Raw genomic sequence first — 13,225 nt, forward strand, 5'->3', positions numbered from 1 at the left:
GCTGCACCTGAGTAGTACACACCACAGTAGAGGATGACCTGGTGAGATCGGGCTCTGTACCGTCGGGGACTGGGAGCCAGCAGCTGAGAGTGGAGCTGCAGCGAAGGACATAGTGTATGCTGGGGACCAGAGGAAGCCCTGGGCAAGTAGATGTCCTATTTTTTTTTTTTTTGCAACTCGGATATTCCCTTTAGAGGGAACCTAAGACGAAAAGGGGGGGGGGGGGGGGTGCGGGAAGAGAATTAAATACATTATACATACCTGGGGCTTCCTCCAGGCTGATCGCTCCCTCGCTGTCCTCTTGTGCCGCCTGGATCCTCTGCAATTCGACCGCAAAGTCCTACTGCTCAGACTCAGAGTGCTCCCAGCCTTGGCCACGTATGGCCAGACTGCACCGACTGGCCACCACTGAAGAATATTTGGGGCCAAATTGCAGAGGACCCAGGCCTGGAGGGGGCAGGAGGGAAGCCCCAGGTATGTATCATTTTTTTAAAAATTCCTCCCGTCTCAAACACTTTTAAGAACTGAGAGCCAGCGCACACCAAAAATCGCTAGCGTAATCGCAAACGCTAAGGTTTTTTAGAAGCTATTTTCTAAGCGATTCCAGGTGTGTGCTTAGCGATTTTCTAGTTATGCCTACTGATTTTTGGAGTGTTTTGGTATAAAGATTTTTTTACTTTTTGTACAGCTGTTACATTATGTTATTAATGTAACCTCTAATTTATACGCTGCTCAGTACTCTGCATAAGGAAGGAGGCACTTGGGGAGTTGTGTGCCGCCTTTCCATAATCAGGCACCTGCCTACAGTGCCTAATGGTAAATGCGGCCCTGATCACAGCACAAGCTCAGTGGAAAACTAGTCTAATGGTATTCTACTGTAGTAATAATAACAGCAATAATCAGTGAATAGTACCGAAGATAAGGAACCTTTTTTTTTTGCATTTCATTCAAACCTGACAATATCCGTGGGAATCAGGTGGACTGGATTTTTTTCAGGATATAATACATCGCACCCTTTCCACCCTCAGACCATCACCTTCTCACCTTCAACCTCCTCACGGAAGGCACCTCCAAACTACCCGCCCGCCCACCTGGTCGATGGCAGCGAGACCTACGCAAGCTCAACCCTAGTGTCCTTGCTGACCCCCTCCATGCCCTCTCCTCCACTCTCCCCACCCTAACCTGTCCTAATCTTGCTGCAGCTCAGTATTGCCAAACTCTCTCATCAGCCCTAGAGAAAGCTGCTCCACCAATATTTCGCCGCAACCGACCCCCAGCCCTGGCGCACTACCCATACTCGCAACCTCCAGAGGGAAACACGCGCCACTGAACGGAAATGGAGGAAATCTAGACTTAACCAGGATTTCCTACAGTACAAGACCAACCTGCTGCAGTTCCACACTGCCCCTGCTCATGCGAAGCAGGAATACTTTACCAAGCTCATCGGAGCACAAGCTTCCAACCCCCGGCGTCTCTTTGCCACTTTCAACTCCCTGCTTAAACCCCCCCACCCTCTGTTTCCTCCCTCTCTGCCACAGATTTAGCCACCCACTTCACCAACAAAATTGTCTCTATCCGCCAGGAAATATCCAATCTCAAATCTTCACCTCCCACCCCCTCCCAACCAGCTCCTCCTCCACCCTATCCTCCCCTCACAACCTTCACTCCTACTACCACCGAGGAAGTCATCCACCTACTGCAGACTTCCCATACCACTACTTCCCCCCTTGATCCCATCCCTTCTGATTTACTCCAGCCTCACTTCACGGAATTGGCCCCAGGCCTCACTATCCTGTTCAACCTCTCCCTATCCACAGGCACCTTCCCCTCAGGCTTCAAGCAGGCCACTGTACTACCCCTGCTCAAGAAACCCTCCCTCGACCCCTCGCTACCCTCCAACTACCGTCCTATCTCCCTCCTCCCCTTTGCCTCAAAACTCCTTGAGCGTCTGGTTCACAAACGCCTGACCCAGTTTCTCAATGCCAACTCACTGCTAGACCCACTGCAATCTGGATTTCGGCCTGCCCACTCAACCGAAACTGCTCTCACCAAAGTGGTCAATGACCTTGCCTTAGCTAAAGCTGAGGGTAAATACTCCATTCTCCTCCTTCTTGACCTTTCAGCAGCTTTTGACACAGTAGATCATCCCCTACTCCAGTCCCTCCAGTCCATGGGCATTTACGATCTTGCCCTGTCCTGGCTTTCATCCTACCTCTCCAACCGCTCCTTCACGACCGCCTTCAATGAGTCCTCATCCACCCCCAACCACCTCTCGGTGGGAGTCCCCCAAGGTTCGGTCCTTGGCCCCCTACTGTTCACCCTATACACATCCTCCATTGGCAAGGTTATCTCCTCCATGGGTTTTAACTATCATCTGTATTCAGATGACACCCAGATCTACCTCCACACCCCTGACATATCCACCACTACCATGGACAAGGTCTCCTCCTGTCTATCAGCCATCTCCTCCTGGATGTCCGCTAGGTTCCTGAAACTAAACCTAGACAAAACGGAATTTATGATCTTCCCACCCCGGACATCCATAAACCTCCCAGATGTGCATGTCACTGTTAACCACACTACCATTCACCCTACCTCTCAAGCCCGCTGTCTGGGTGTCACCCTGGACTCCGCACTCTCCTTCACTCCCCTCATCCAAAACCTCACAAAGTCCTGCAACTTCCACCCAAGGCTGTGGAGTCGGTCCAAAAATCCACCGACTCCGACTCCTCAGTTTAGGATTCCACCGACTCCACGACTCCGACTCCTCTAATTTGCATATTACAATTTTGTTGATTAAAAATATGTAACATGAAATTCGTCTCTTAACTGCCAACGCTTAGGAATTTTACAAGACAACTAAAGTGAGAAGGATATGTAGACTACTATATTTATTCCCTTTAGACTAAAACTAGTCCTTGGTAAGAGTACTTGTAAAAGGTACAAACCGGAACAAAGAACATCTATCAGGCCCTAGGCAATGTAAGTGTGGGTACATGTAAGAATGATGTGCAGGTACTCTGCAGGGGAATGAGGAGATTGTAAACAGACAACACCTCTGTGTTCAATGTGCACAGCATTCTCAGTGGATTCCCTGCAGCTCTGTGGGGAGTGCATATGTAGAGTATAGTACTACTGTGTAACAAAGTAAACCTGAGACAGATGAAATTAAAGTTTTATACATACCTGGGGCTTCCTCCAGCCACCTTCAGGATAATCAGTCCCTCGTTGTCCTCCTCCACCACCTGGATCTTCTGCTATGAGTCCAGGTACTTGAGCCAGTCGGGCGTAGTGCGCATGCACACATTCCGCCGCCGGGAGCATACTACACCTGTGCAGCACTATTGCGCAGGTGCAGAATGTTCCTGGCTGTGGGAGCGGCATGCGGCCGGACAGTGCTGACTGGCTGAATTACCAGGACTCATAGCAGAAGATCCGGGTGGTGGAGGACAGTGAGGGACTGATTAGCCTGAAGGGGGCTGGAGGAAGCCCCAGGTATGTATAAAACTTTACTTTTCATCCGTCTCAGTTACCCTTTAATTTATAGTCACCAAACCAAATTTTAATAACATATCAAATTATTTTATTTCATCAGCAAAGAGAGTGCATACATTTGCATAAATCAGCATCAATGCAGAATTATTTCCATCTCACTGACCATCTCTATTAGTGACACGGCTACACATCAGGCTTTATTCTTACAGCATAGATGTTATTTAGTATATATAAGAGATTCCTGTGTACACATCATATATACAGTCACAATCAGATATGTATATCTGACCTTAAAAATACGTGCAATGCCCTGCTGTCTGGTCTCCCTATGACCCGAACAGCCCCACTGCAGTCCATCATGAATGCAGCAGCCAGAATTATCCACTGCTCCCATCGCTCCACTATGGCGGATCCCCTCCTTGAATCCCTCCACTGGCTTCCTATCCAGTCCAGAATCAGATTCAAGATACTGTGTCTGACCTACAAATCTGTCCACAAAACCTGTCCAACCTACATTTCCCATCTTACTCAGAGGTACACACCTAGCCGCTCACTCCGCTCTTCCAATGAACTTCGCCTAACCGCCCCCCGCATCACCCAGTCCCATGCACGCCTCCAGGACTTCTCAAGAGCTGCTCCAACACTATGGAACTCCCTACCTCCACCCATTAGGGCAGCCCCCTCCTTCAACATCTTCAAGAAAGCCCTCAAAACTCACCTTTTCACTCTGGCCTACTACCCCTCACAAGTGCTCTAAACCCACAGCTGAACTCTGGTCTCCTACCTCTCGTGACCCTACCTCTCCCTTTAGATTGTAAGCCTTTGGGGAGGGTCCTCCTCCTTTTGTGTCCTACCTGACCATGCACCTCCATTACTGTGCACCCATGCTAGGCATCTGAGTGAACCTAACTTGCCTAATCTCCATGCTCCCCTCCAGTGACTGACTAAGCATTACCTTGTACTACTACTGTGCTGTGTGATCTCCATGCTCCATCCAGTGACTAAGCATTACCTTGTACTCATACTGTGCTGCATGATCTGATCTTTCTTGTATTCAGGTATTGTCATTTTGCTGTATGTCACCCCTAAATATTGTCTGTAACCTAAACTAATGTCCAGCGCTGCGTAATATGTTGGCGCTTTATAAATACAATAAATAAATAAATAATAAATAAATAAATAGCTCCCAACTGTCTCTCCCAACTGTCCCTCTTTTGGAGAGACAGTCCCTCTATAGGAGCCCTGTCCCTCTTTCCTCCTCATTTGTCTCTCTCTTTCATGACTTTGTCCCTCTTTCTATGTAAATATATATATTTCTCTACTAAAAATGTGTTTGACTCTAAACGTCATTCCCATTCTTTAAATTGATATATTACTAATTTTAAAATGTTAATATGGAGGAAAATGAACCAGGATAGAAAGGACTGGTGTGGTTTGAATTATAAAACAACATATTTTTCTTATGAAATCTTTATGGTATGCATGACTAAGGGTGTGCTGGGGGCGTGATCAGGGAGGTGGCAGGGGCGTGGCTTAAGTGTCCCTCTTTCTCATCTCAAAAAGTTGGGAGGTATGTATAATACATAATACATGATAATAAGTAAAAAAAATGCAAAAGTACGTTGTAGCAATTGGGTAGATGGAAACCTCCTAGCAGAGAATTGCAGCTGTTTCACCAGGGAAAAGACTAGAGAACAAGGAGAGCATGCAGCCCAACGTTTCCTACAGCTTACAGCGATCTGCCTGCATTTCAATTCATTCTTGTCTTCAAGAAAATGGCTACTTCCCCGTACTTCCTGTACACTGGAGAGGAGACTCCTCCACTCTAGCAGCTTGAGGACTCCTTCTGCTATTGGTGAACGGGTAATGATCGTCACGTCTCCATGACAACATCAAACAAGGCCTGGATGTGTACTGTACTGCACACTGAAAAGAGAATCCACATTGTGCACAGCTTAGCTTTGCAGGTGAGCGAATATTGGATGCAAGATGTACCGACTGTTACTATATATACAATACATTATAAAGCTCTGAGCCCGTCATGGGTGTTGTCTCTTCATAATGATAGCTAGGAAGAAAGCCTGAGCCAAAGTTTTCTGCTTTAGTAGGGATGCTCGTGCTGCTGCTGCTGCTGCTGCTTGTGGTGATTTTGTGCAGTAACTTAAAATTCAAAGTACCAGTCCTGCAAGCTTTTAAGAGGGATTTGTAGTAGTATAGTAATAATGATAATAAGCGCAGCCTAGTGGTTATTCTCTATCAATTCTATATTATTATTATTATTTATATATATAGCGCCAACATCTTCCGTAGCGCTGTACATAGTACAAACAAATAATGGGGAACAAATATACATGAGAAGTAAAAGACACTGTACAGTCATGGCATTGAATAGAATAAATACAAATACATACATAGTTGATGTGTAGTTGGTACATGTGCATATGTTAAAATGACAGCGGTATGAGAAACACTAGGAGGAGGTCCCTGCCCTTGCGAGCTTACAATCTATTCTAGAGGGTAGTGGGGAGGAAACAACAGGGAAGAAAGCACAGGGGTTAGTGGGTGAGCCAGTGTGCCTTCAGTGCTGCCTATAGCAAATTATAGGCTTGTCTGAACAGGTGTGTTTTCTATATGACGATACATCAGGGGACTAAACTCCAATGGTGTGTTCACACATGCACAAAGCTTCCAACTGTCCCTCTTTTGGAGGGACAGTCTCTCTTTGGGAACCCAATCCCTCTGCCCCTCTTTTGTCCCTCTTTCAAGACTGATGTATAGAGCTATGTAAAGATATGTATTTTTCTACTGAAAAATCTTTTTAGTATTTATTTGATGTATTTATATAGCACCAACATATTACACAGTGCTGTACAGGGTATATTGTCTTGTCACTAACTGTCGCTCAGAGGGGCTCACAATCTAATCCCTACCATAGTCATGTCTATATGGTGTAGTGTATGTATCATAGTCTAGGCTAGGGCCAATTTATAGGTGGAAGCCAATTAACTTATCTGTATGCTTTTGGGATGTGGGAGGAAACCCAAGCAGACACAGGGAGAGCATACAAACTCTGTGCAGATGTTGACCTGGCTGGGATTTGAACCAGTGGCACAGCGCTGCAAGGCACTAACCACTTCACCACCATGCTGGCTGCAAACTTTATTCCCGTCTTTTAAAGTGAATCTGAAGTCGCACCACACGTTATCTGCACGCTGCATTGCATAGAGTGAAGCATACAGTCAATAGAAAATATGCTTCACCATCACTTGGGATGCTGTATGCCATTAAACCGCACCACACCCACCGCACTGTGATTTTTGCTATAGGTGGTGCATTGCATTGCATAGAACAGCCGTTACGCTGCACTGCAACACACTACTGTGAATGTAGCCTTAACGGAAAGCTTTTTCACCATGTATTGCTGCATGCGTGTGTGTTGTGGGTTCAACTCATGCAAAGCACATGAAAGTGCATAGTGACTTCTTCAGGCAGAGATCTAATAAGCAGCTTGAGCCCGGTACACACATTCAATTTTGATTGGCCAATCATTTTACCACTTCAATGTAGTATGAGAGCTTACATTCAAAGTCTGTTTATAGTATTCCAAATCTGTTGGTCCTTATAGTACATGGATGTGGTAAAATTGGCCAATGATTGGCCAATCAAAATTGGAAGTGTGTAGGCATCCTTAGTAATCACGGATGCTAAAATGTTGTCTTTCTGGGTGAAAAGAGGTTTCTGCAGCTGAAATTTCTGTCTTAAAGGAAACCTGAGAGGAGTAAAATAGAAAAAATGATACATACCTGGGGCTTCTTCCAGCCCCCTTCAGGCTGATCGGTCCCTGGCTGTCTTATCACACCACCTGTATTCTCCGCTAGGTGGGCAGGTAATTCCGCCAGTCGGGAGCGCCCCATCGCGCTCCAGACGTCGGGAGAGTTCTCTGCCTGCACAGTACTACTTCGCAGGCGCTCCTGTCCATGGGAGCGTGATGGGTCAAAATTACCGGGCCGCCTAGCGGAGCATCCAGGTGGTGTGGGAAGACGGCAAAAGACAGATCATCCTGAAGGGGGCTAGAGGAAGCCCCAGGTATGTATAATTTTTTTATTTTGCTTGTCTCATGTACACTTTAAAGTAAACCTGAGGTGAAAATAAACTGATGTGATAAGCAATTTATCCTCCTACTCTTAAAAAATGACTTTTAGCAATCCCTTGGTTTTATTTTATGTTTAAACATTCACAAATTATTAACCTTTTTTTTTTGTCTATCTTATCTATCCCCTGTCTGTATTTAGCTTAACGGAGCAGTGCTTTTCAGCGCTGCTAGATTTGGGCGCAGCTGGCGCCTCTATAGACTACAATAGGAATCACTCCTATTGCAGCGCTCAGTAAGTAACGTCAGCGCCGTCAAAAGACGGAGCTGAGGTTGCTTAAAAAACACAATCATTCGGCCTCCAGCAATCGCTGGAAGCCGAATTATTTCATTCCCCCACTATCCATGGCGGTCTGGAGGGGGAATAGTAATTAAAACGGCCCGGACTTGTGCAGAAGCAGGATCAGCCATATACCGGCTGTATCCAGTGCCCAAGTCTACCGGCGCAGATTTCAAATGTACTACCCTTTAAAGAGAGCCTGAACTGAAAATAAAAAGTCAAAATAACCATACACAGGTCATACCTACCTCATGTGTAGTCTACTCCTCAATCTTTTTCTCCTCTCATGCGTCCCATTTGTCCACTGTGATCCATGGAATTTCCATCCTCCATTTAAAAAATGGCCATTACCCCATAACAGCTTTCTGGTCAGTACACTGTTAAATTGTAATATCACCCACTTAAACCATAGGGAAACATAGGCATTACCTTGCACATTCAGTTGTAACTGACAGCTGCTGATATATAACTGACAGGAACTGGTATATTTCAGCTCTGACAAAATATTGTCAGAAATGGAAGGGATCACTGTAAGAAGAAAATGGTGAGCTTCTGAGAGGAACTGACAGCGAAGTAAGTATGTAATATTCATTTGCAGGTACATCATGTGTTTATTTTAAAATATTTTACTCACGTCAGGTTCCCTTTAATCTCCTGTATTTTCCCCTCTTGTTTCACCCTTTTTCACTGAAACTTTATTTTTCTTTTCATTGCACAGATATGAGTACTACTGAGTTCTCCGGATTCTCTCGAGGAATAGCCAAAACATATGAAATACCCGTCGATCATCTTGACTATAAATTCATTGAGAAATGCACGGATGTAAAACATCTTGAAAAGGTTTTAAGAGTTCTCAGGTAATTTTTGGTAATTAAAGGTCTTGTTAGCCCTCACAGATTTTTCATTGTTAGTAAAGACGAATAGGGAACCATGCCATCGCTGACACAATTTTATGTTCAATCCATTCTGTTCCCTTTGGAAAAATTAACTACATGACTCAGAGATCCTGCCCCCTACAGCAAACACGGAGGTGTCAGTAGAGTGAGTGCTCCCCAGCTAGTGAATGGCTCTCATTTTCAAGCTCCTCCCTGTGCTGCTGAGAGATGAAATCATTGTGGTCAGCACTGCAGCTCAGCAGATTCTTACCACTAGGAGACTGAGCCATAGCTGCAGTGCTGGTCTTGAAGGGTAAATCTCTCTACAGGGGGAGGAAGTGGGTAGGGTCAGGCGATCTATACTCACAATAAGAGACTGACTGCTTCTTCCTGCCATTTCCTTTCTCATTGTTTCATGAGTGAGTGATAGTGGGATAGAGTGAAGGATGCCCATAGCGTTCTGTGCACTAAAATTGCAACGGGAAATTGAGCTACATGACCCACCCAGCCAGGTGTTTTAACCACCCTGGCGTTCTATTGATTGCGCCAGGGTGGCGGCGCAGCACTATTTGTTTTATTTATTTTTTGTTAAATGATGTAGCTAGCCTAGCGCTAGCTACATGATAGCCGCTGAGCAGCGGCATCCCCCCGCCCCTTCCGATCGCCTCTGGCGATCAGAGCAAACAGGAGATCCCGTTCAGAACAGGATTTCCTGTTTGGCTTCCCCCATCGCCATGGCGACTATAGTGATGATGTCTTCGACGTCGTGACGTCAGAGGGAGTCCCGATCCACCCCTCAGCGCTGCCTGGCACTGATTGGCCAGGCTGCGCAGGGGTCCTCGGGGGGACGGGACCCGTTATGTGTCGGGTAGCGGCGGATCGGCGGCGATCGCATCCAACACGCAGCTAGCAAAGTGCTAGCTGCGTGTTTAAAAAAAATTGTGAAAATCGGCCCAGCAGGGCCTGAGAAATCCACCGCGGCAGTAATGGACAAGCTGAGCTCGTCATTACCTTATTTATTGAAAAAAGTACAGACATGCAATGCACATAACGCTGTACATAACTATTGCAAATGTACTATCCTGTGCATTTAAAGTAAACCTGAAATGGAAGGACAAGTGTATTTTAGTTACCTGGGGCTTCCTCCAGCCCCCCATTGCCTTACAAGTCCCTTGGCTTTCTCCTAGTTCTCTCTGTTTCTCCGCTGTACCCCCTCCAAAAGATTGCCCCCGACTTGTAGTTTAGGAGGGGCACAGCAGCACAACAGAGCAGGCCGAGAGGAAACCAAGGGACTTGTAAAGCTACGGGGGCAGGAAGAAGCCCCAGGTAAGGAAAATAGAACTCTTTCCCCTGTCTCAGATACTATTTAAAAATGGGGACTGAACTAGCACTTTAAAGCAAACCTGTAAAATAAAAAGTTACATACTTACCCTAATTGGAGAGAAGGTTGTGGATGGTCCAGAGGCTTTCCATGACCTCCTCGACCACATCACCACTGGCCGGAACACTCCTTTTTTGAGGCCTCTGTGTGTTTCCTGTTTGTGGCCTCTGTGTGTTTCCTGTTTGTGGCCTCTGTGTGTTTCCTGTTTGTGGCCTCTGTGTGTTTCCTGTTTGTGGCCTCTGTGTGTTTCTTGTTTGTGGCCTCTGTGTGTTTCCTGTTTGTGGCCTCTGTGTGTTTCCTGTTTGTGGCCTCTGTGTGTTTCCTGTTTGTGGCCTCTGTGTGTTTCCTGTTTGTGGCCTCTGTGTGTTTCTTGTTTGTGGCCTCTGTGTGTTTCCTGTTTGTGGCCTCTGTGTGTTTCTTGTTTGTGGCCTCTGTGTGTTTCTTGTTTGTGGCCTCTGTGTGTTTCTTGTTTGTGGCCTCTGTGTGTTTCCTGTTTGTGGCCTCTGTGTGTTTCCTGTTTGTGGCCTCAGTGTGTTTCCTGTTTGTGGGCTCTTGTTTGTTTCCCTCTGTATATGAGCGTAGCCATACTGCGCATGCGTGAGTACGATCGCACCTGCGCAGTGCCCCTTTAAGATAGATAAGTACGAGATGGGTGTTAATTTCTTATTATGGATACTGTACTTTGCACTGTGATATTGAATAAGCGCATTACATATTCTGATACTGTCTGATGTGACTTCTTTTTTCTCGTTGGAAATTAAGTTATTTATTGGCCATTATTTCATCAGTAATAGTATCTTTTTAATATCCTCATATCTATGCAGTTCTCTCCAATGTCACTTGCGATTCACACCATTTTTGTATTGAACATAGGTCGGGAGAGGAAGGACATTACCCAGACCTCACAGCATTCTGTGAGAGACGCATTGAGAGTCTGTCTCCATCCAGCCGCGCTCTCAGGAAGGACAAGCCACCGGCCACTGCGGCAGATTTCACCTCAGAAGACTGGCAGCACATTGCCAGTGACTTTAGGGTGAGACATGCATGGTTGCCTGCTTGATGGGATTGATTACGGGCGTGATGACATGTTCATGTAGATGTGAAATTCGTAAATACTTTCTGTGGTCAACCAGCAAAGTTGTACTCTATAACCACTTTTTCAAATAAAGGACAAAAATGGCAGCTTACTTACTGTATTTCTCTCACTTCAAATGTTTGTTAAAGAGCACTTCAGAGTAACATAGCATTAATGTTAGGTTTGACCTATGAGCACAGGGGCGGGTCTTCCATGACGCAACGTGAGTCACATGCTTCAGGGCGGCAACAATTAGAGGGGGGCAAGAGAAGGCTCCATTCCCAAATGTCCCCCTCCTTGCACTCTCCCTAGAAACTCGGTGCCGCTTCACTCACCTGCTCTCAGTGTTCCAGTGATGGGATCTCCATACACCCGTCCAGGGCACTATGGCTATAGTGGTGCCTAATGTACCCTGTTACGTGCTTCCAGGTCACATGAAGTGCCGCTGTAGTCAGAGAGGAAGCAGGACTTCACGTGTGTCTGGTGATCCCATCTCTAATCTGCTGAGAGTGGGTGAGTGATGCGGCGCCAGTGCAGCACATACCAGGCATACCCGGCATCCTGGGGATCAGATGCTGCGAGCCAGCAGGGAGGAGATGCTGTCTTGGAAGAAGCAGAGGGAAGTAAACATAGTGCCAGTGTCTGCAATGCACAGCTCGAGGGTGAGCAGGGGGCCTCCTCATAGTGTATTACTTCATGCGGCAAAATGTCTAGAATCGGCCATGTAGGAGAACTACTACCTAACATATAATTTATCTGTTTATTTTTATTTATTTTCAGGACTTTTTAACTGAAATTAAACTTAAAGAACAAGAGAAGTGTATACATGAGCAAAAAATCAACAATCTGCCTCCGGTTCGCAGTTTCACCACTGACCCTCCACCTCATAAGGTTCTCTTCTTACTTATTTAAGGCTAGCCTGATAAATCTGTACATTGTTTTATCTACTGATTGATATATATTGGATGTTGCTAAAATAAGATTTTGCCATTTTTTGTTGCACACAAAAGTATTTTAAAGTGAACCTCCGGACTAAAAATCTACTCAGCAGAACTGAAAAGCCGTAGTGTTTCTTTAAAAGTTTCACAGCATCAGAACTTTGTTTTTCTTACCAAAGCATAATTTTTAGCTGCATTTTTATCTAAGCTCCACCCATCAAAGAAAAAAAGCCCGGGCTTTTTTCCCCTGATGCTGTGCAGAGCATGATGGGATTTCCTATGTTGTTATTCACGTTGCCTAGCAACTGGGAGAGGTGATCAGCACACAGGACAGTTGGAACTGTGTCTCAGGCTCCCTGTCACCTCCTTTCAACCAAAAAGATGGCTGCCATCATGAAATCACACATTTGCCTGTTCTTTTAAAACAGGGTGGGTAAGAGATTATATTACCTATCTATTTCAATGAACATAACTATTGTAACTTAATGACAGTATGTTTGTTTAGGCTGGAGTTCCTCTTTAAACCCCAGTTCAGGCATACGTGTAGCAAACAGGTGCAGAGCTAGTCTTTATCTGACAAGGCACAGAACCTTTGCATTGTGCTTTTCTCCTGGTGGACGCAAAGCGACAGAGATGCAGCCACTAGGGAGCGCTCAGTAGGCAGTAGCAGTGGTAGGGAGTCTTGCCTATAGTCTCCTTACTAAATCGGTGCTGGCTTACTGAACAGGAAGAGCCAAGAGTCAACCCCTAGTCTCAGTGGCGTAGCTAAAGCTTATGGGGCCCCATAGCAAAATTTCCATCTGGCAATTATATCTAGGCACCCTTGAGCAATGCTAACCTATGGATATGAGTTGATAGGGCAATTAGCATTTCCATGCAATGTACTCTGTGTATAGTCCATGGGCACTGAGACAAAGTCAGAGGGTGGAGAAACAAAGGAGAGTTAACAGAGAGCACATCAAGTACCACCTTGGCCCCCTCTGCTCTAAGGCCCCATAGCTGTTGCTGTGGCTGCTATAGCTATTGCTATG

The 13,225-nt window shown here is 45.8% G+C and overlaps 1 protein-coding gene across 1 annotated transcript in view; it reads left to right on the forward strand.

Annotated features, from left to right (window-relative positions):
- Positions 1-5,333: 5,333 nt before the first annotated feature.
- The window catches only part of SPAG1 (sperm associated antigen 1), a 180,594-nt gene continuing 172,702 nt past the window's right edge, over positions 5,334-13,225 (forward strand). The window contains exons 1-4 of the mRNA XM_068237728.1: positions 5,334-5,462; positions 8,644-8,782; positions 11,055-11,214; positions 12,037-12,147. Coding sequence (XP_068093829.1) covers positions 8,646-8,782; positions 11,055-11,214; positions 12,037-12,147 — 408 coding nt within the window. The 5' untranslated portion in view covers positions 5,334-5,462; positions 8,644-8,645. The remainder of the gene's footprint in view (positions 5,463-8,643; positions 8,783-11,054; positions 11,215-12,036; positions 12,148-13,225) is intronic.

This window comes from Hyperolius riggenbachi, chromosome 5, assembly GCF_040937935.1.
Source record: "Hyperolius riggenbachi isolate aHypRig1 chromosome 5, aHypRig1.pri, whole genome shotgun sequence".
NCBI classification, from domain to species: domain Eukaryota; kingdom Metazoa; phylum Chordata; class Amphibia; order Anura; family Hyperoliidae; genus Hyperolius; species Hyperolius riggenbachi.